This window comes from Diabrotica virgifera, chromosome 4, assembly GCF_917563875.1.
Source record: "Diabrotica virgifera virgifera chromosome 4, PGI_DIABVI_V3a".
Classification (NCBI taxonomy): domain Eukaryota; kingdom Metazoa; phylum Arthropoda; class Insecta; order Coleoptera; family Chrysomelidae; genus Diabrotica; species Diabrotica virgifera.
The window spans coordinates 41893345-41918523 of NC_065446.1; the positions used below are offsets into that span (position 1 = coordinate 41893345).

Sequence of the window (25179 nt, forward strand, 5' to 3'; positions counted from 1 at the left end):
AAGTTGCTAAAAATAAACTCGATTTGGTTCATTCAGATCTAGCTGGACCTATGGAGGTTACATCATATGCAGGTTCAAAATATTTTGGAGAAGCTCCTCCTAGCGGCGCCGCTTGATACTATCGTATCTCGGTTAACAGAATCCTGACTCTTGGTCGAAATTTATTTTATTTATTTTGTCATTCCCCGTTAGAGGACAGTCTAACCACAATATACTGCAGATATTTTAATAGATGCAGTTCTTCTTCGTCTCGAGTTGATTCAATTCAGTCTACTTGCAGTAGCCTCTTTGATAAAGGGTGGAGACCAACACTGTGTCAGAGGATGGCAAGAGACTCGAATTGAATCAAAACGAAAACGATTATTTCCTTTTTCTTTTTCATGCTTTACTCGGTTTAGAGTACAAAATGACCAAGTGTTCTTAAAGTATTCTGAGACGCATTGTTGGAGAAGCTCCTCCTAGCGGCGCCGCTTGATACTATCGTATCTCGGTTAACAGAATCCTGACTCTTGGTTGAAATTTATTTTATTTATTTCAAAATATTTGTTTACCCTTATCGATGACCATACAAGAAAAGCATTTTGTTATTTTTTGAAGTCAAAGGACGAAGTTCCTGAGAAGTTTCAAGAATTTTGTGCAGAAGTCGAAACTGAAACTGAAAGAAAAGTTAAAGTTTTAAGAAGCGACAATGGTGGTGAGTACTGCAATGCTCGTATGAACAAGTTTTTAAAAAGCAAAGGCATCCAACATGAACTTACTGTGCCATATTGTCCTGAACAGAATGGTGTTGCTGAAAGGTTCAACCGCACTATTTTCGAAAAAGTACGTTCGATGCTGTTCGAGGTAAATGCTGAAAAACAAATGTGGGCGGAAGCTGCTAACACAGCAGTATATTTATTAAACAGATCACCAACAAAGACACTGAAAGGTAAAACTCCAGAACAAAAATGGTTTGGAAACAAAGTTGACCTCTCAATTCTACGTATCTTTGGATGTTATGCATATGCTCATGTTCCAAAAATAAAGCGAAAGAAACTCGACCAGAAAAGTAAAGAAAAAATCTTTGTTGGGTATTCAGAAACATCTGCCGGATACAGATTGCTAGATCCTGTTACACACAAAATTGAAATTGCACGAGATGTTGTATTTTTGGAAGAAAAAATGAATGACAAACCGTTTGAAGAAAGAAGCATGCCATTTCCTCTTGAGCAGACTGACATTGAAGTTGCAATGGTTCCAAAGTTATCTGAAGTTGAAACAGATGAACCTGCTGATCCTGAAACTGTTACAGTCCAAGAAAACAATCAAGTTTCAATTCGTCCAAGTACTAGTAAGAGTGTGAATGAGAATGATTGTGGCGAGAATGAAGCGAATGATTGTTTGACAGTAAGTAATGTAGAGAGTTTCAATGATTTTGAGAAAGATATGACTGAAAGTGTGCATGAAAGTGTAAACGAAAATGATGTAAACACTAGAAAGTACGTTTCAGAGCAAAAGTTAGATGATACATGTAGTTCGCGATATCCAAAAAGAGATAGACGAATGCCAAAAATGTATGATGATTTTGCAGTTGATAATGAGAGAGTTAGTTATGCAATGCCTTGCCTTCCTATTGATGATTTAGAACCCACAACTGTTTCAGAAGCGTTATCAGGTTCGAGAAGTTTTGAATGGATTAAAGCTATCGAAAAAGAGATGAATGCGTTCAAAATTAACAACACTTGGGAACTAGTAGATAAGCCTTCTAACAAAAACATTGTAAAAAACAAATGGGTTTTTAAAATAAAAAGGGATCAGAATGGTGACATTTTAGCTTATAAAGCTCGTTTAGTAGCCAAATGCTTTACTCAAAAACATGGCATAGATTATAACGAGACTTTTTCACCTGTTATTCGTTACAGTAATTTAAGGTTTTTACTTGCATTGACTGCTGAACTAAATCTAGAAGCAGATCACATGGATGTAGAAACAACTTTCTTAAATGGTAACATTGATCAAGAAATTTATATGTCTCAACCTGAAGGTTTTGAAGTGCCCGGTTTTGAAAACAAAGTTTGCAAATTAAATAAAGCAATATATGGGTTAAAACAATCTTTTAGGCTTTGGTATAAAAAGGCAACACAAGTTCTTCAAAAATTAGGTTACAAACAATCTAAAATTGAACCTTGTATTTTTGTAAAAATTTCTGATAAAATGCTAGTTATCAGAGCATTATATGTTGATGATTTTTTCATTTTTTAAGTTTTTTTTTTCATTTTAAGTAAGTGAGGTAAAATTTCTAAAATTAAAATTACAAATACATTTTCGTATGAAGAACTTAGGGCCAATTTCATATTGTTTGGGAATGAAAGTTGAGCGAAATAGAAAGTAAAACGAGTTGAAACTTAGTCAAGATCAGTATGTTGTGAAATTGCTTGAAAAATTTCAAATGACTGATTGTAAGACTGTTAGTACACCCCTTGAACAAAATCAAAAACTTTCGTTTGAGGGAGAATATCATGAAATACCTTTTCAGCAGTTAATTGGTTCTTTACATAATTTTGAAAAATAATTTAATTTTAACAGGATAATTAACAATAATAAATTACTAGTAATAATTAGATATATTTTGTTTATACCTAGGCTTTAATATAAAATTTTCGTGAAAAGAGGCATATGTCCTATTTTTTCAAAAAATATTCTATATTCGATATACTCCATAAAATGTGTTCTTGCGTCAGAATTAAGTCATACACAGAAGCTAATACACATTTTATTGAAAAATAAAATAGTATTGTATTTACGTCACGTAAATCACAAAAACCCGTTTTCCCAAAATTATACTTTTTTGACATACTTATATTCCTTTCCTCATACATCCGCCAATTATTTATTCGTTTTGGGGGAATATTGTTAAGTATATACGAGTTGGCTACTAATTAGGCTACTACTAAAAAGAAAAGTGTATAGTAGATACAGCTCCTTGCGAGTTAATTCCACATCCTATCAGAGATAGCAGTACAAGGAAGGGGCAGACCTGCTGAAGAGTCTGCAACGAGAACTTACGAGGTAGAAAAATCTTTCATATAAAATACTTTGAGGTCCGTCTTTTTTTACTGTTATTTTTTCAATTTCCCTATTGTAAACCAGTCCATTTTAAAGCTCACTGAGTTAGAAATTCCGTATAATAAATATTTAGTTAGCGAGGTAATAGTATACTGTACAACAACTGAGAAACATGTCATTTTCTCACATGTTGTACACTGTACTTTTTCTATGGATGTGTTTTTGTCAAGAGTTCAAACTTCAAAATTAAATAATTTAGGTGATTTTAGGTATATATTATATGCCTAAATTGAAATAAAATACATATACACATCTGTAGGTATTTACTATTCTCAATATTAATATACTTTATTTATTTAAAATTATAATTCACAGTTATATTTAAACAATTTTAAGGTAATTCTTGGTTTTGATTCAACACATCATGTTTGACAAAAATAGTTGTGTTTGTATTGTGCATGTTATCATGGAAACGGCGATCATGTGTGTGGAAAAACGGCAATGGCCGACTTTTCTCACTACGTGAGAAATGTTTCGTTTTGAATGTATGTAAGTAGTGAGAGAAATGACACATTGTTTAGCACCTATAGAAAAAAAATTATCACAAACGTATGTATATATTTTTAGATAAAACTTACAAAGAAATACATTTGATCCAAATAAATAACCTGATACAAAGTATTGCATTTTTGGCCATTAGTATATTTGGCGACATTTTCTACGTTTTTAAAATTAAATCATTTTGTGCCGATTTATTTCATTCAACAAAAGTACAATACCCCAATTTATATTTTCCATTTTCCAAAGTAAAACAGGAACGTAAAATAATTTTTTAAAATATTTTTGTGGATGTTTTTTATTTTAGACATAATATTTATATCTACGTTGGCGTTTTAATTGAATACCCAACAATTGATCGATTATTTGTTATTTATCCGATCACGTTACATGCATCGCCCACAGCAATTTTCACATAATGTAATAAAAATAATAAAAATCAATTTTAACTTTCATCGGAAACAAGACAAATAATGCTCGCATCGTAATTTTGAGCACGTACTTCAGTTTTCTGTTAGAACGAAAACTAATATCTGGTCACTTGAGGCTACTACCGTGAGCAAAAAAGGTGATATAAATTTCTGTCAGAGCAGTACGTTATTGCCTGACTTATTTCCTAAGAAAAAGATTTCTAAACCGATGGGGATTCGATCCACGTAATGAATTCCTTTATCTAAGAAGCAAGAAAAGCATTTGTGACGTATATTTATTAAGCCTTTCAAGTGAAGCGCGGGTTTCTAATAATTCACCAAACCATATGGGCCGGTTGGTATATGGATGTTTTCCTGGAGGTAGATACATTTGTTATCGATATCTAATTTTATTTTTTGTATTTTATCCCTTGGCAACTAGAACGGAAAGATTAACAGTAACAATAAACGTGCAGCTATCCCTTTTTATTGAAAAGGGTCCGAGGCCATTTCGAGAGTTTTAGACAAATGAGTCATTTTGTCGGGGTCGAACTAAATGGTTTTTTGCGACAAACCCAATAATAAACGGTAGAAATTGATAAACTCGTAATTGAAATACAGATAATGGAATCTTAACTGCTGAAATTTAATTGTCAGTAAAAGTTTTATAAAGAAAAGTATTTTTTCAATTTGGTAACAAACAGTAACTGTATTGCGTACCACGTGTAAGGGTTCAACTTAAAACAATAAGCACTGGTAAACGTTACAGGGTAAGGTCTTTTATAACTTTGATTTCCAAATGTAATTCGACGCCCTGAAGGTCACTAAGGATATGAGAAAGAAGAAGAAGAAGATTTCCAATTTTTTTTAAATGATTTCCAGACTGCTTTAACCCCATATACAGGGTGGGGCATTAGTGTGACAAAGTCCAATTACTCGTTTGTCGTAAGAGATACAAAAAAAAGTGGTTTAGGTAAAAGCTGGGACCCACATAGTACCATAATTTAAAAATATCTTCAAATATACAGGGGCGTGCTTATTGACAGGGTGACAAAAACCTATGTTTTTTTAAATAGAACACCCTGTATATTTTTACATTTTTGGATTCTACCCAATGTTTTCTTTCTTAAAATATATAGTTTTGTAATATTATACGAGGCAGTCTAAAAGTTAAGTACGTTTTTTTGTTAATTTCGTAGTGTTAGGGAGTAAAAAATTTCTGTTACAAAAGAAGAAATTTACTACTCAAAACTGGACAATTTAAAAGCTCCGGCTATAAAACTAAAAGTTTACTGAGTACCTACTCTTACATCTCCAAGGGGAGTACACTCTTAGGGAAATTGCTTCTTCCTAAAGACGTTTAAAAGAATCCATTCACCAATAAATATTCTTCAAGGGCGCCAGGTATTCAATTATTAAAAAAAAATTGTGCCCCGAGAATACCATCAAGGTACTTAAAATTGACTAAATCTCTACTCTAAACCAAAACTCAAAAAGAATATTTATGGTTCCTGGATTCCTATTGAACAAATACGTCCAGGGTTAGATAAAAACAAACAAATACCTTCATAGAAAATTAACACTATATTTATTGAGAAATAAAAATATCCTCTCGACTACAAGTAATATATAAATTCCTTAATGGAAAACGAAATGTATTAAAAGTGTTAAATAATTTAATATGAAGTTTACAACAACTAATGGCAAATGATCTAAACAAAAACGTAAAAACCTTTTAATATATTAACAAGGTAATTACAAGGTTGATTGGTACAAATCTATATTGCACCTTTGAATTGCTTATAACAACCAGACAGCAAAATTATATGATAATTTTTTGCCGGGGCACTCGATAAAAATTACCTCAATAAAAGTTACCATATGCTAACGCACACAGAATAGCTATACATATTTAAAAAAACTTGTAATAAAAAACTCAGATTAAATTTTAACAGGCTCGCAAAATTAACACACTATGTTGTACTTAACTTGAATATATCTGCCATGCTCCATGACACGTGGACCCAACCAAACATAAAAAAAGCTCAAAGCCGGGTATAAGCCATAAAATCCATATTCCAAACCACACTCCTACCAAATGTCCTCAATACGGAAAGAAACCATACAAAATATCTTCAATACGGGAAGAAACCAGGAATAATATGGAGGCACTCGTCACTCCATCCAGAATATAATTATAATACCGGTAGCATGTAATCCTCAAACATATATCCAGAGACGGGATTCGGGATTAGGCTAATTAACGGCCTTAACGAATATAGGGCTCACCCCCTAACCTGATTGGTGTTTTTTCTACGGGAAAAAACAAAACTCATTAGAGCAAAGAAACAAATCTAAATTTAGCATACTTACAGACACCGTGAATTGATAGAACACAACTAAATTCTCAGCAGAAGTGACACGCGTTTAAAGCCAGCTGTGGGAGCACGCCAAATAGAATTCTATTTTAGTGACGTCACGTTGCCTAGCAACCGTCGATTCTCCCATTATGAATTTCTATTTTGTGACGTCAGCAAAATAGAATTCTATTTGGCGTGCTCTGAATCGGAACAAGTTGACAGAAAGTGGTACTGTCTACGATTAACTACAACGGATAGCAATTAATTCGAAATATTGAAAATATTTTTAAGAAATTTGAAATTAAATTTAAACAAAAATTAAACATGTTACATTAATTGTAACCGTAGCAATATCAACACCCTGTAGAATTGTAGTGGTTTGACATCAAATTTTCTATTTATATTCAAACGATTTTTAATATAGTCTACTACTGTTAATCATTAACAGTATAGTGAAATGTTTAATATTAGTATACAGGGTGGGCCAAAACTCGGAATGAGTATTTTCTGACTTTTCTTAAATGGAATACCCTGTATTTTAGTATTGTAATGAAGTGATACTTTATGGTACTTTTTTATTTCTTAAGCATTCCCTATACCTCTAAGTGCTTTAATTTGTAAGTTATTCTTAATTCTTTAAGCCAAACATTAATTGCAACAAAAATTACGTGAAATTTTATTAGGTGGCCGTGAAAATATTAAATCAAAAATAATTTTTCAAAAATAAATAATCAAAAAATCATAATCTATCCTGATCCTTAATTTATTAATATTGGATGAGATATCCAAATACATTCGTAGTTAAGGTTGTTGGTGCTTAAAATATTAATCAAAAATACCAAATTCTCCCTAGTGGGCTATGACACAAAATTTGCTTAAACATTTGACATTATACTATTTATATAGTTCCAGTTGATTTGTTACCATTACTAATATTAATTTTTCTAATGAGGAAGTGATTAAAATGGCTTTGTGCTAGGAGATTATAACAAAAATGAGCTACTTGCAATAAAAATTTATCATCAGCAATTCCCTGATAGAGGACAACCAAAAAGAGAAACTTTTTAAAGTATACTAAAACGGTTTTAACAGACTAGATACTTACATTGTAAGAACGGTTGTACTAATATGCAGATCCACAGTAACACCAAGGATTACATTTAATTCCTGTTTTCTTCATTTACGATAGTTTTTATTCGATCAGTTTTATCATAATGTAAGTGTCCAGTCCGTTGAAACTGTTTTAGTGGATTTTTAAACGTTTTTCTCCCTAATTGTCGTCTATCAGGGAATTTCTAATGAAAAATTCTTATTGCTAGTAGCACATTTTTGTTATACTCCATTAGCACAAAAATCTCATCAGTTTCTCAGTATAAAAATTTATATTAGTAATGGCAACAAAGCAACTGGAATTAAAAAATAGTATAATGTAAAATTTTTAATGAAATTTAGTGTCATAGACGACTAGGTAGAATATTGTATGTTTTTATTAATATTTTGCGTACCAAAAATCTTACCTACGAATTTATTTGGATATCTTATCTAATATTAATAAATTAAGGATCAGGCTATATTATGATGTATTTTTTTTTCTAAAAATTATTTTTGATTTGATATTTTCAAGGCCACCTAATAAAATTTCACGTAATTTTTCTTACAATTAATGTTTGGCTTAAAAAATCACGAATAACTTACAAATTAAAGTACTTAGGTATAGGGAATGCTTAAAAAATAAAAAACTACCATAAAATCTCATTTCATTACAATACTAAAATAAAGGGTGTTCCATTTAAGAAAACTAAGAAAATACTCATTCCGTGTTTCAACCAACCCTGTATACTAAAATTTAACTATAATAAATTATTTTTAATGGGAAATAAGCCACAATTTTACCAAAAAAATGATTTTATTAACGTTTCGAAGCCCAAATCGGGTTTCGTTGACAAAATACAAAATACTACTAAAATAAACAAAAATGTTGTTGCTAAGTAAAAAAATTCTTCTAATAATTTATTTAATCTGACTCATTTATATTGGCAATTCAGACGTATATTATACATTTTAAAGTAGAAGACTTTAAACTGATACCGCCAATATGAGTTGCGTTCCTGGGAAGACTTTACTAAAAGTTAGTTCATTCGATTACATGAAATCAATCCCAACTCAAGAATATCCGTCACAAAAAAATCATAGCATGTGATCTGTCTTTAAAAAGACAACCAAATGCAACGAAGACAGTAAAGTTCTCGCGTTAGAGATTCCATAGTAAATCACGAGGGAAAACCAGGAAAAAACCTCGTGATACTATCCCGACATCGTAAGTATTTGGTTTTACATTTAATTTACTTTCAAAAAACTAATACCAAATTCTGACTTTAATATGTTTAAATTATAAATATAGTCGGTTCGCTAAACTCAGACGCAACTGGCTAGATATTTTAGTCGATATTTTTTTTGTTTTTTGCCAATTTTGCAAAAATTGGCAAAATTACTAAATATTTAGTGATTATTAACTATTTAAAAATTATTATTTGCCAATTTTGCTAAAATTGGCAAAATTACCGACTAAAATATCTAGAAAGTTGCGTCTGAGTTTAGCGAACAGACTATAATATTAATAATATATAGATATACAATAAGTAATACTAAAATATAAAATTTGTACTAACTCGATATGTTATTGACTTACTAATCGTGGTATTTTCTTTCTATTGACTTCCTCTTTCAGTATGGGTAACCACATCCTACTGCATTCTACCGAGGAATTTGCGACACAATTAGTTTCATTTAGCATAATTAGAGCCGCTTCTTTGATTTTTCTCTTTTTACTATCTGATTCTTTCAGTGGAGAGATTCAAGTATAGTCCTGAAAGAATCAGATAGTAAATAGAATAAAATAAAAAAAATCAGGCTCTAATTATGCCAAATGAAACCAATTGTGTCGCAAATTACTCGGTAGAATGCAGTAGGATGTGGTTACCCATACTGAAAGAGGAAGTCAATAGAAAGAAAATACAACGATTAGTAAGTCAATAACATATCGAGTACAAATTTTATATTTAATATTACTTATTGTATATCTATATATTATTAATATTATTTATAATTTAAACATATTAAAGTCAGAATTTGGTATTAGTAATTTGAAAGTAAATTAAATGTAAGACCAAATACTTACGATGTCGGGATAGTATCACGAGGTTTTTTCCTGGTTTTCCCTCATGATTTACTATGGAATCTCTAACGCGAGAATTTTACTGTCATCGTTGCATTTGGTTGTCTTTTTAAAGACAGATCACATGCTATGATTTTTTTGTGACGGATATTCTTGAGTTGGGATTGATTTCATGTAATCGAATGAACTATCTTTTAATAAAGTCGTCCCAGGAACGCAACTCATAAATATTGGCGATATCATTTTAAAGTTTTCTACTTTAAAATGTATAGTATACGTCTGAATTGCCAATATAAATGAGTCAGATTAAATAAATTATTAGAAGATTTTTTTTACATAGCAACAACATTTTTGTTTATTTTAGTAGTATTTTGTATTTTGACAACGAAACTTGATTTGGGCTTCGAAACGTTAATACAATCATTTTTTTTGGTAAAATTGTGGCTTATTTCCCATTAAAAATAGTTTATTATAAAAATGCCATAAGGAAATAGCTTCAAAACAACATTAAAATTTAACTATACTGTTAATGTTTGACAATAGTACACTACAGTCCCTGGCCATATTATTATGACCACCCATGAATTTTTACAAAAATCAACTATTCCACTAGGTAGGTTTTGTTTAAAATATGATTTTTACATTTAATTTTGTTATGTTATGTTAATGTGATACATTAATTATATTATATTTAATAATAAACACAAATAAAACATTTCAAAATATTTAATGTTTATATACTTTTAATAATTTGTTGAACTTCTGACCTTAATCAAATGGAAAATATTTGGGAGGTTTTAAAACAATAAATTTCCGATGAAAAGGTCACTGACGAAATTGTTTTGATTAAAGGACTAACATATCATTGAACCACAATGACAAATTGAAGCAAAAAAAAATTTAACTGCATTCAAAGTATGCCAAGACAATGCGCTATTCAAAATTAAAGGTGGCTCAACAAAATATTGAAAAAATTAAAATATGTGATATTTTTAAATGTTTTGTTGAAGTTTATTATTAAACATAATACATTTAATAATAAACAGCAATAAACCACTTGAAAATATCATATATTTGTATTTTTTAAATATTTTGCTGGGCCCCGTCTAACTTTGATTGCCGCTAGTACCTGTCTTGGCATACTTTGAATGCAGTCAAATTTTTTTTGCTTCAATTTGTCATTGTTGTGTCAACGATATATTAGTTCTTTAATCAAAACAATTTCGTTAGTGACCTTTTAATCGGAAATTTCTCGTTTTAAAAGCTCCCAGATATTTTCCATCTGATTAAGGTCAGAAGTTCAACAAAATATTAAAAAAATATAAATAGTATGTAATATTTTCAAATATTTTATTGCTATTTATTAGTAAATATATTATAGTTAATGCTTAACATTAACATCGCATAACAAAATTAAATTTAAAAATCATATTTTAAACAAAACTTACCTAGTAGAATAATTGATTTTTGTAAAAATTCATAGATGGTCATAATAATATGGCCAGGGACTGTATATTAAAAATCGTTTGAACATAAAATAAAAATTTAATGTCAAATCACTACAATTCTACAGGTTGTAAATTTTGCTACGAAATTAACTAAAAAACGTATAAACGGTTAAACTACCTCGTATAATATTATAAAACCATATATTTTAAGAATGGAAACTTTGAGGAGAATACAAAAATGAAAAAATATACAGGGCATTCCATTTAAAAAAACATAATTTTGTGTCACCCTGTTAATACATACATATTTGAAAAAAATTTTAAGTTATGGTCCTATCAGTGTCCCAACTTTTACCTAAATAACTTTTTTTGGTATCTCTTACGACAAACGAGTAATTGGACTTTGTCATACTAATGCCCCACCCTGTATATTAATGTTCTGATAATAGGTAAAACCTGAGAGGACTTGAAAATACAAAAGGGTTGTATTGTACCTACCACAAGAATTTCATCCTGTAGGATAATGGAAACATAATTGGCAGAAGATGTTAATGTGCCAGAAAGGGGACGAAATTGTGTTACAATATGAAGAACAAAGGCTCCGATAGCTTAGAATCGGAAGAGATGTGGACGTGGTTCTTTATGAGGTGTTTCCTAATTTTTTCTTACTAGCTTAGAAATAGATAATATAGAAATGAAAATAGAAATAATAGTTAAAATACTGGGCGCCATCTACTACCAAGAAAATGGAAGACGAAACATACACAAAACTTCAAAAGATAACTCAAGTAAAAATCAATAAAAAATATAGTTATCACAAAATACATATTATACATTTACATAAATATAATATGACCTACCTTATAGTGCAATCAATGAGGGTATTTGGCTCCGAATTCCATCCTACTACATCGATTTAATTGATATTTTCACAGTAAGTAGGGAATATCTCAAGAAACAAAGTCTACCTTATGCCGATGTGCGCTTTTATCTTGGGGGTGGTTCCCACCCCTTCTCGGTGGTGAAAAATGTTTTGGTTAAAATAGCCACCGAAGAGGCTAGAGAATCTAATTTTAAGCAAAATCTGTTCTATAATTATTTTTTTGAAAACTCAATATTTTTGAGTTATTCGTGGTTGGAAATTGGCCATTTTCATTGAAAAATGACACCTTTTCTGACGGATTTTTGCGAATACCTTAGAAACTATGCATCTAACAAAAAACTATATAAAATATTTCGGTAAGTTATAAAAAACAAAGAGATTCCTTCCTTCCTAAATCTTCTAGTTAAAATACAGAGAGGGAATATGGTAGGTAAGAAGAGTTTGTTTTCTTGCTGCATGCTCAAATCGGTACATTCAACTTGAAACAACAGAAAAATGGTCAATTTTAGGTGTATAATGATACTAATAACTTTTGTAGTGCTAGAAAAGGACTTTAAAATTAGTAATACTAAATGTCGATTACATTCTAACTAAGCGAGATATTCTGCAAACAATTGATGATTAATGTATTTTAAGAAGAAATGAGAAGTATATCTAACCCTTATCCATCATAATTTAAATACATCGTTTACCTTTTACGATACTTTTCACTACAGCGTTATTTCCATGTTCAATAACTTGGACTGGTTTTAAATGAATGTTTTTTGAAAAAAATAAGATGAAATTATAGAGCGAATTTTTAAATTTTCTTAAAAATCTTTCTTTTCCTCCATGGAACTCGAAAATGATAAGAGATACGAAAAAAAAAGATACCACACAGAAATGTAGGGCTTTTTCAGATAAAAATTTTCTTGTTATTTTTCAATACTGTATCTCTGATCATTTTCAAGTTAAAAGGAAAATTTTTAAGAAAATTTAAAAATGCGCTCTATAATTTGATCTTTTTTTTTTTTCAAAAACCATTCATTGTAAACCCGTCCACCTTTTTGAACATAGAAATAACACTATAATAAAAGGTATTGTAAAAGGAAAACGATGCATTTACATTTTGGTGGATGGGCTTAAAATTATTTCTCATTTTTTCTTAAAATACATTAGTTATCAATTTTATTTGCAGAATATCTCGCTTAGTTTTAATGTAATGGACCTCTAATATAGCTCATTTTAAAGGTCTGTACAAGCACTATAAAAGGTATTAGTAGCATTATACACCTTAAGTTGACTGTTTCTCTGTTATTTCAAGTTGAATACACCAATTTGAGAATGTACCAAAAAAACAACTATTTTCACCTACCATATCTCTTTTTGTATTGTAACTAGAAGATTTATGAAAGCAAGTGTCTCTTTGTATTTTTATAACCTACAAAAATGTTTAATACAGTTTTTTTAGTTAGATGCATAGTTTTTAAGGTATTCGCAAAAAAACCGTTCGAAAAGGTATTATGTTTCAATGAAAATGGCCCTATTTCAACCACGAATATCTCAAAAAGTATTGAGTTTTCAAAAAAAAATTATAGAACAGTTTTGTTTGCATTGAGTTCCCTAGCGAATTCCGTGGTAATTTTAACCAAAAATTTTTAACCTAAGGAGGGGTGGGAACCACCCCCAAGATAAAAGCACACATGGGCATAGGGTAGTCTTTGAATTAGGAGATAAGTAGAGGCTAGGCCCAAAATTTCATTAAAATCCATACAGTAGCATAGAATTCGGAGGTAATATCCTATTACTGCTCCCATTGGCTGGCGTATTACTGTTTGTTTCAATATTTTCTTCAAATTCTGCTCATTTGTCCTTCTTTGCCTTTGAAACCAGTTTTTTTACTGGTCTCCTGTATTTTTTTATATACTTCATAGTTTTCTGGTGTTTTCTTTTGTAAATATGCCTTCCAATCATTTTTCCTTCTTTTAATTTGTTGTTTTATTTTTTCATTCCACCATGCAGTTTTCTTTCTTTTATTGCCCTTTTTGCGTATTCCACACACTTCTGTCGCTATATTTAGTATAATCTCTTTAAAGTAATTCCATAATTGTTCAACGTTTTCACCATCTCTATTTTCTGTAGTATCTAGTTTTTGATTTATGATCACCTGATACTTCTCCGTATTCTCTGTATTTTTTAACTTATATATAATAATAATACAAGTTTATTTAAATCAATAGTTATTACAATAATTTACAATTTCAGTTTACTTACAATAAAATAAACGTAAAAAAATCTTAAAAGCATAAACATGCTTGTTGAAGAAAAAATTCTTAAAATACATTAGTTATCAATTTTGTTTGCAGCATATCTCGCTTAGTTTTAATGTAATGGACCTTTAATATAGCCCATTTTAAAGATATTTTGAAGTACTACAAAAGGTATTAGTAGCATTATACACCTAAAATCGACCGTTTCTCTGTTATTTTAAGTTGAATACACCATTTTGAGAATGTACCAAAAAAAAAACAAACTATTTTCACCTACCATATCTCTTTTTGTTTTATAACTAGAAGATTTATGAAAGCAAGTGTCTCTTTGTCTTTTTATAACCTACAAAAGTAGACAAAAATAAGAGAAATATTTTGATACCAGTATCCCAAAAATCTTTTTTTTGCACTTATGTCGGTTTGATTTCACAGCGACGATATAATTAAAATACTTTTTCCTTGAGACCTTCTTCGAGGTTGGCAATTGCTCTTGTTTTTACGCGTCACTCAAATACATTCTAGGCATTTTGGACGCATTTAATAGCTTTTTATTTAATTTTTCAATACGTGGGAAATTTTTCATAAGCACTTTGACATTTAGCAAACCCGTACGATACTACGATTTTACAGTATTTTAATTTAAAAATAAAGGTGTAAACTATTCAGTGTTCGTAGCTGTAGGTATCAGTTCTAGTCAAAATACACTTCTCCAAGAAATTAACGCACCACCTTAAAAATGGGTAATTTTTAATGTCTCGAATTTCCTAAACTTCTTGTCCGATTTGAGTGATTTTTTTACGCCTGGACGAGATCCCTGATCCCGGATGTAGTGAGGTGGTACGGATGTCGGCATCGGCGCGTCAACTACTTTTTTACACAGTTTCTGACGGGGCATGGATCGTTTCGACAATATACCCACCGTATTGGGAAAACTAGGGACGATCTATTTCCAGAGTGTGGTGTGGTGGATGACGCGCGACATGTCGTGTTCGTATGCCCTGCGTATCGCGCGGGGCGTACCGAGCTGCAGCTGGGCCTGGGATCTCCCATAGGCGAACCTCATGAGCTGATCGATAGAGCTATCGACAGCAAACGAGACTTTGAGCTGATCATTGCCTTCGTCACAAAGATAATAAAGCACAAAGAAGAAAAAGAGAGGCGGCTGCAAGCGGGATGACCGCTTTATATTTATTTTTCTTAAAATGTGTTTGTGTTGTGATCGGGCAGCCAGCGGGGGGTGGACCCTTTACATTCAAACCACGCTGACTGCCTATTTTTATTTACTTATTTTACTTTTCCATATCATTGGTTATTTATTTTATCGTATTTTATTTATTTACCTATTTAATTTTATTTATATAAGTTTATATTTCTTTCGAACAATTTTTATTTTTCGGTTTTTCCTGTCTATGTTTTCTATCTTTTCTTTCTTTTCTGTCCTTTCTTTGTTTCTCTCCTTTTCTTTATGGCTCTTCACTTTCTTTTCTCATCTGTCATTGTGTCTCTGCTCTTTTCTTTTCTTTTCCTCTTTTTCACTCTCGTTTCTCCCTTTGTGTTATGTCTTGTATCGTTTTCTGGGACAGTCAGTGGGGAAGGACCTTTTACATCCGACCTACGCAGACTGTCCCATTTTAATTTCCGAATTGAATGGGTGGATGAGTAAGCGTGCATAGATGAAAGTATGAATGCTTGGAGTTGAGTGAGAGAAAGTATGAGGGGGCGGACGAGAAAGAGTGCATAGATGAAAGTACGAACAAATGGACTTGCTCGTAACTGCCAACTGACATCTTCTGGTTGTTTCCATCCGGGGTTGGGGGCCACCTTGTTGCCCTACCTGCGCACGGGTTGCACCAGGCGGTCGCTTCGCTGACTGGCCTGGTGCGGGGCGTGGGCGGGGGGTCGGCCTGGGGGCCAGCTGATCCGTGGAATGCACGCTAGGAGTGCCTAGAGGAGATATGAGTAAGGTCGACTGGTGAAAAGAGGAGGTGGGTTTAGTCGGTAGGCGGCACGTGACACAGATAGGACGGACCGAATCCGACACACCTGGGACACCTTCCCAGACGGTCTTACGAAGATTCCCACCTCCCAAAAAAATAAAAAAAGTGATTTTTTAAACATGTTACAGCCTTATTCTTTAACAATATCGCTGTGATAATATTGTTGCTGGACAGGTAAATTGTCATTGTATACCGGGTATACCAATCAAACTGTGATTTTTTCTCAAAGTTCGCGTCACTCTGTGGAATATTCTAGCATTTATAAAACACTGAAATTATTAAAACCCAACTATAGCCTCGTGTTTTCTTAACATGCTGTTATTTGATTCATTCGCTTATGTTGGATAATAAAAAAGTTAGTTACGTTAACAATTAGGCTAGTTTTTCATCAAGACAGGGTATCTTTATATAAGTATAGCAAACCTTAAGGGCAATTCTGCATGAAAAACTAATGATAGTTTTCTTTATAAACATATGTCCGCGAATGCTTCGTTTCCGAGATAGGGTGTGTTAAAATTTTTCTTACAAACTGACGATTTATCTATTGCTCAAAAACCGGTTAAGATATGCAAATGCAATTTGGTGGGTTTTAACATTTAGTTATTGTGCAATTTTTGATATACAATTAAGAATTTTTTGTTTACCATTGGAGCACATAAGGGTCATATTACTCGTATGCGCGCCAATGATGAATATTAAATTCCTAATTTTATGTCAAAAATGTGCAATAACTACCTCTTACAACTCATCAAATTTCATTTGCATATCTTAACCGGTTTTAGAGCAATAAATAAATCGTCAGTTTGTAAGAAAAATTTCATCACCCCCTATCTCGGAAACGAAGCATTTGTGGACAAGCGTTTATAAAGCAAACTGTCATTAATTTTTCATGCACAATTACCCTTTAAAGTTTGCCATACTTATTTAAAAACATCCTGTATTGACGAAAAACAAGGCTAGCTGTTAAAGTACCTAATTTTTTTATTATTCCACATAGCAAATGAATCAAAAAACAGAATCTTAAGAAAATATGTTTTGTTTCAATTTCAGTATTTTATAAATGCTAGAATATTCCACAGGGTCAAGCTAACTTTAAGAAAAAATCACATTTGATTGGTACAACCGGTATACCTACAATGACAGTTTACCTGTCTAGCAACAATATTATCACAGCGATATTGTTAAAGAATAAGGCTATAGCACACAGCATATTAAAAAAATAACGTAAATCGGATAACAGGTTTAGGAAATTCGAGACATCAAAAATTACCCATTTTTAAGATGGTGCGTTAATTCTTGGAGAAATGTAGTTTATACACCATTAAACGAAGCAAAACGAAAAATCGACATAGAATATTATAAAAACATTTTCCGTTAACCCAATATTTATAAACATTTTAGCAAACTTAATAAAATGGTACATTAAACCTAACATTTGTCAATTTGTCTGTAACACCAAAAGACCAAACGAAGTATTTTATTTGCAATTAACACGTTTTTCTTTAATTCCGAACTTTCCAGCCCAGCCAGCTGCATAATAACATTTAATTACATAATTCTCGAGCTCTTTTCTGAGCCTCCTTTTGGCCGGGTAAAAAATATCCGCGATAATCCATTTCGACAGAAACTGTATGTGCAAGATAAAATAAATTTGAGAAGATTACTCACTTGCCCTGCGTCTTGTGTAAGTCGAAATCCGAAAAACTGAGTTCGACAATCTCATCAGTACTTCCGATGAAGGTGTAAAGCAAGCAATCGATATTGGGTGAATACGGCTTCGGAAAGTCCGGGCTCTTGAAGAATCCTTTTTCTTTGCCGTACATTTTAGAAAAGATAATGCATTCACAACCTGTAACAAAATAAATAAAAATAAAAAACAAAAGTAAACAATTTAAAAAAATAATATTACTATTATTTGAACAGGTACTTAGTAATACATGGTAACTGATAATAATAATTGATATTTAAATAGGGTATTATCAATCCGCATTTAAAAAAGCCATATTGTACCAAACAAATATGGGCTCTAGGGGAGCTAATAGAGATTTTGACTTCGGAAAAAATCAATTAAGATTTAACTTTTTGTAATTTGAATAAGAAATGTTTAATAAACAACATATCAAAAAGTTCTACTCCAGAAGTGGGTGCTTCAATTTTTATTAAACAAATGAACTGCGAAATTAGTTGTTTTTTTAAATAATTGATGGATTCGACCGTTATTTGATGCAAGTTCATTTTATCTAACAATAAAACACTGAAAATGTTTGTTTTCTATACTTCCACAAAATTTATTATAACTAAGTGACTACAGCTGTTTCGGCAGAGTGCCTTTCTCAAGTGATATAGTTTACAATGTGTTTGCCTTTTTAAGTCTTCAACTGATGAGGTTGAGGAGTGGGGAGCTGTTTGTCTCGAGTTGGTTATTCAGAATTATATCTGTATTTTTCAGTTTATTAATTTCCGTAGATTCTAAAAAAGATAGCTTAAGGCCTTTATTTTGAATATGCAGAATTTGAAACTCTTCATTGAAAGAATGATTATGATTTAGAAGGTGAAGTGCGTATGTAGAAGTGTCTGTTTTTCTATTGTTGAATGCCCTTTTGTGTTCTGCTATCCGTTTGTCAAAAGTTCTGCCAGTTTGACCGATGTACGTTTTCGGACAGTCACCACAAGTTAGTTTAAAAAGGCAAACTCATTGTAAACTATATCACTTGAGAAAGGCACTCTGCCGAAACAGCTGTAGTCACTTAGTTATAATAAATTTTGTGGAAGTATAGAAAACAAACGTTTTCAATTTTTTTAAATACCTACGAAAATATAAATCTTAGAAAAAACTGACTTGACCATTAAAAAATGCAGAAAATTTTACAAAAAAACCTTATACATATAAAGATTTTTCTAAAATTAAATCTAAGTATAGCATCTATAGTTTTTTATTTATAACGCTAAAGTCACCTTTCTCACAAGGTACCTACACGACAATTAGACCGAAATCATTAGACCGAAAGCAGTAGACCGAACTTATTGGACCGAAGAGCACTTTCCGAAACTAATATTATTTTATATTTTAATAATTTGAAAACTTTGACTTCAACTTGATTTGTATATATCGTGAAATCTCCGAATATCTGGTGAATGTCGACATCAAATCCTAAATTTTTTTTTTAAGAATCTGATATTATATTCCATACTGATATCCTCCCAATATTCGTTAGGCGTAGGGAAGCATTATTTTAAACAATACGTTGGACAATATTTTTTCATATGCTTTATTGAGTATAAATAGTGATGCTTCTATAATTACCACACACCATCTTGTCTACCTTTTTGTGAAGAGGACACAGTATGCCTAATTTCCAATCTGCGGGTGTTAATTTCTGTTGTAAGATTTCAGTTATTTTATTAGCTATAAGCCATAATTAATAAATAAAATGCTATTTAAATTGTTGCAAAACCAAAATAATAAAAAGCTATCAATCATTGATTAAAATTTTTGCTTCGAAGAGCTGTATAAAAATAAAAAAAAAGAATGTTTGTTTATTTTGTACGCACGTAAGAATTTATAATTCTATTATGTGATTTCAGCGAAATAAATATACTTTAAACAGATTATTTGTATATCATTTAAATATTAAACTAATTTTAATACTTTCTATTTTCCAAAATTTTTTATTAAAACAATACCAAAAATTAGAAAAATAAAAAGGGAACACCCGGGTTTGAACCGGGGACCTCTCGATCTGCAGTCGAATGCTCTACCCCTGAGCTATAATCGCTAATTAAATAGGTTACAATATTTCTCTAACATAGTGACAAAGACCAAGCGAAGTATATAAAAACGTTTTAATAATATTTATTATCTTATTCCCCAGGAAGACAAATCAAAAGACACAAAAATTATAATAAATATATCTACTAAAAACATTAATATACATTTCTTCATAGTTTATTTGCACTAATACACACATAATTTGAAAGATCTAGCAACTAACTTCATACTGTCTGTGTGCGTATGCCCGTAAATTTTTATAAAAATTCACTCTCAATATTGTTCACCATCTCGCCTAAAGAAGTATAACTTCAAAAACGTATAATATGAGGAAAAAGAGTTAAAACAAAACAGGCCTATATATTATGTGTTGATATTTAATTTTTACAAGACTTGCTGCCAATCTTGAATTACTTATTTCTAAAATACAAATATTACGCAAATATTCACGAAATTATTTTTTTTATTATAATTAATTATATCCATATAAACAGGACCTGCTCTGTAAACACAGCAATATTTTCGGTATTAATATCGCAAGATGGTGAGAATAAATTGAAAATAAAGCGATAATTTTCCGAAAATTTGTTGCCTGGCAATAGACCTGAGAACTCGCACGGCTCGAGTTGGCAACAAGTTGAGAAACAAAATGGAGCATTATTTTCTTATTTATTCTTACTATCGTGGGGATTTTATTACGCACATACAAAATTCAATTTTTTTGTAAATAAACATTCAGTGGTATTTATCATAATTAATGTTTTACAACTTGTCACAGTGAACACCATAAGGTTTGGCAAATATTCAGACGAAGATATCAATAAAATATTAGAAAACATTATTTAAAATTCCAACTTAATTCATGAAATAATCTTGCCGCATTACACTCGAGCTCTTAAAATTACAGATTTGTATTTACCTTGCAAAATGGACACAAGTCCGGTTTCATTTTTTTTCTGTTATATCAAGGGGTGCTTATTATAAGACTAACTTTTTCTGAAAAAATTTTGCCCCGGAACCCCCCTTTTTACCCCTTTAAAGGGGGTAATTTGTGGTTTTTGCGGAACGTAGCCCTTCCTGTACCTTTTACAAGTTTTTTTTTATAGAAATATGAAGAGGACTATATTTTCTACGGTTTATTTCCCGACAGTATATGTCTATCATCCACCGGTTAGCGGGGGTGGCGCCCCAAAGTTGACAAGTTTTTAAAAAATATGTTTTAAAAAAATATATATTTTTCCCTAACTGTAACGGACATTAAGAAGAAATCCTGCTGCAATTATTCACAAATAAGTGACTGATTTTTTGGTATAGGTTTCACTTAAGGGTAATTGCCCTATTTTTAATTACAGGGTGTTACATTTTAAAAAACCCCGTTTTATACCATCTGAACCGTTTATGCTAGAATAAAAAGACTTTCAGTTATTACCCATGTACTGATGCTATTTACAAATTTGTATATTGCACCCCCATTTTTGCCCGGAACCACCCCAAAAAAAAAAGAAGAATTAATTAATAAAGTGATTTTCCTGGAATCCTTCACACATAATGCCCTTTATTAATATACTTCATATATCATTTTATGCACGTTATTATTACCCATGCATGGACACCAAAAGCGATTTCCTAGTGCAACCCCTGTAGCCAAAAAAAAAAATAAAATGGGTGGTTGAAATTTTTTTTTGTTTTTTGCTTTTGATCCGTATGGGCATATGCTTCATCAATAGTGCTTTTCAAAAATATATATGGTTATTGCAACATCCCTGCGGAAACCACCCCTATCCTTGAAAATATACTGCAGAAACTATCCCTATCCCTTGGCGAGGATGTTTTTACGATTTTCTCATTACCTATGCATTTTTTTTGAACAAAACTTATATAAGGTTAAAGACCACTATTTACTCTAAAAATTAGGTCCTATTCATTTTTTTCGTGTAAGCAACCGTTACGGCACAGTGGCGCCGTAAACCTCATATATACTTTGACGGGCTCTCCAGTTTTTGTTTTTTTTTCGTCATCTGTTCGTTTTTGTTGATAAAGTACTTATGTAAAATAAAACAACACAGTATAGCCTACAAATTATGACCTATGCACATTTTACAATCTTTGCGCCCCAAAGCCACAGTGGTGGCCCAAAATCAATTTTTGCATATTTTCGCCACCTACACGCATTTTATTGCATTAATGCTAACTTAATAGCACAATATTTACCCTTAAGTGGTCGCTAAGCAGTGGCGGATCCAGGGAGGGGTGATGGGGGTGATCACATCCCCCCTGTCAAACCAAGTGATATTATATTCAAAGATTATAAAAATATTCGTTTATTTTTATAGAAATACTTATACAGTTGAACCCCGATAAGTCGGCCTCCGATAACTCGAAAGTCCGGCTAACCCGGACCGATTTTAATAAGATAAAACAAACATTTTTCACTTTGACTGAGTTTTTACCACGAAATAAACAATACTGTACACAACTCTACGTTATTTAGATGTAGTGGGCATATGGATTTCATGTTTTTGCAATTATAATGTGTATTTGTTTATTATTTAGATGTATTTTATTAATTTTTACCATAATATTCTCCGGATAACTCGGATTTTCGATAGCCCGGATCGACCGCAGTCCCAATTAATCCGACTTACCGAGGTTTCACTGTACTATTATTTTTATAAGACTGGCGTACTTTTTATTCTTTAGCGACAGTGGAGGATCCAGCATCGTTAAGAGGGGGGTGCCAACTGGCTAAATTTCTATAAAAATAAAAGAATATTTTTATAATCTTTGAATATAATATCACTTGGTTTGAGAGGGTGGGAGGTGATCAGCCCCATCACCCCTCCCTGGATCCGCCACTGCTTAGCGACCACCTAAGGGTAAATATTGTGCTATTAAGGTAGCATTAATGCAATAAAATTCGTGTAGGGGGCGAAAATATGCAAAAATTAATTTTGGGCCATCACTGTGGCTTTGGAACGCAAAGGTTATAATTTGTAGGTTACACTGTGTTGTTTTATTTTACATAAGTACTTTATCAATAAAACGAACAGATGACGAAAAAGAAAACAAAAACTGTAGCCCGCCAAAGCATATATGAGGTTTACGGCGCCACTGTGCCGTAACGGTTGCTTATACGAAAAAAAATGAATAGGACCTAATTTTTAGAGTAAATAGTGGTGTTTAACCTTGTATAAGTTTTGTTTAAAAAGAATGCATAGGTAATGAGAAAATCGTAAAAAGATGCTCGCCAAGGGATAGGGGTAGTTTCTGCAGTATATTTTCATGGATAGGGGTGGTTTCCGCAGAGATGTTGCAATAACCATATATATTTTTGAAAAGCACTATTAATGAAGCATATGCCCATATGCATCAAAAAGCAAAAAACAAAAAAAATTTCAACCCCCCATTTTATTTATTTTTTTTTTGGCTACAGGGGTTGCACTAGGAAATCGCTTTTGGTGTCCATGCATGGGTAATAATAACGTCCACAAAATGATATATGAAGCATATTAATAAAGGGCATTGTGTGTGAAGGATTCCAGGAAAGTCACTTTATTTATTAATTCTTCTTTTTTTTGGGGTGGTTCCGGGGAAAAAATTGAGGTGCATTACACAAATTTGTAAATAGCCCCAGTACATGGGTAATAGCTGAAAGTCTTTTTACTCTAGCATAAACGGTTCAGATGGTATAAAAATGGGTTTTTTAAAATGTAACACCCTGTAAATAAAAAAAGGGCAATTACCCTTAAGTGAAACCTATACCAAAAAATCAATCAATTATTTGTGAATAATTGGTGCAGGATTTCTTCTTAATATCCGTTACAATTAGGGAAAAATATATTTTTTTTGAAAACATCTTTTTTAAAAACTTGTCAAATTTGGGGCGCCACCCCGCTAAACGGTGGATGCTAGACAGATGCTGTCGGGAAATATATCGTAGAAAATATAGTCCTCTTCATATTTCTATAAAAGAAATTTTTTGTAAAAGTTACAGGAAGGGCTACGTTCCGCAAAAACCACAAATTACCCCCTTTAAAGGGGTGAAAAGGGGGGTTCCGCTGCGAAATTTTTTCAGAAAAAGTTAGTTTTAGAATAAGCACCCCTTGATATACCAGAAAAAACATAAAACCGGACTTGTGTCCATTTTGCAAGGTTCAACCTTTGTTTCCTACACTAATTGCCCTCGTGACAATTTGACGTTTGAGGCAAAACCAAAAATTTATTTTGGTTCATTTTTTTAAATCTGACAGTTGTCAAAACTAGAAACCTAGATGTTAAAACAGAAACAAAATACTAAAATTTATGCTCAGTATCCTCTGTAAGCTCGCAAGTAGAAAGGATAATTAAAAGTTCAAGAGCGCCAGTAGTGACAACTTGGTGAAATTCGGTTGGAAAGGACCCCGCAGAAACCTTATGGGAAATGGCTCTCTGTCAAATGATCTGAAACTTTGGCTTCTAATAGTCCTTGATGTGTAGAACAAAAGACTCAATGGGCGCATAACTCCAAAAAATCATGGTTTTAAAATATAGACCTCTGAAGTTATAAGTACAGTGAGGACGTTTGAGTTGGAATAAATTCATTTTCTCGAGAATGGGCGACTCTGGAGATAAATTACAAATCAGGTCGATTTTTATTTTTAAATTATAATTTTTTTGCACATATATATCATACTAGTGACGTCATCCATCTGGGCGTGATGGCGCAATCGATGATTTTTTTTTGAATAAGAGTAGTGGTCGTGTGATAGCTCATTTGAAAGGAAATTCATTTCTATATTCAATAATATAAACATTAACATATTTATTTATAGAGGGAGCCCAAAAAATTTTTTTGAATTAAATTAATTGAGACATAAAGAAGAATGTATATAATTTATTTAATTCGAAATACATTTTACTGTTGTCCGAAAACAGGAAAAAATGTTTATTTGATAAATAAATATTGTTTTTCGCTTAAATTCATTATCAAAGCTGCCACCCACCTGCCTCTTAGCAGTTTGAACATTTAATTTAAGTGAATAGCAATGTTTATTTTTCAAATTACCATTTTTTCTGTTTTCTGACAGCAGTAAAATGTATTTAGAATTAAATAAATTATATACATTCTTCTTTTTGTCTCAATTAATTTAATTAAAAAAAATTTTTGGCACCCTGTATAAATAATATTGTTAATATTTATATTATTGAATAGAGAATTTAATAACCTTTCAAGTAAGCTATCACACGACCGCTATTCTTATTTAAAAAATCATCCATTGCGTCATCACGCCCAGATGGATGACGTC

At 31.7% G+C, this 25179-nt stretch overlaps 1 protein-coding gene and 1 non-coding gene across 2 annotated transcripts in view; both read right to left on the minus strand.

Annotated features, from left to right (window-relative positions):
* The window catches only part of LOC114325498 (suppressor of lurcher protein 1), a 933155-nt gene that overhangs the window by 399995 nt on the left and 507981 nt on the right, over window positions 1–25179 (minus strand). Inside the window, exon 3 of the mRNA XM_050648175.1 lies at window positions 17794–17974. Coding sequence (XP_050504132.1) covers window positions 17794–17974 — 181 coding nt within the window. The remainder of the gene's footprint in view (window positions 1–17793; window positions 17975–25179) is intronic.
* Window positions 19830–19901, minus strand: Trnac-gca (transfer RNA cysteine (anticodon GCA)). Its single transcript has one exon. It is a non-coding gene; the product is annotated as a tRNA-Cys (tRNA).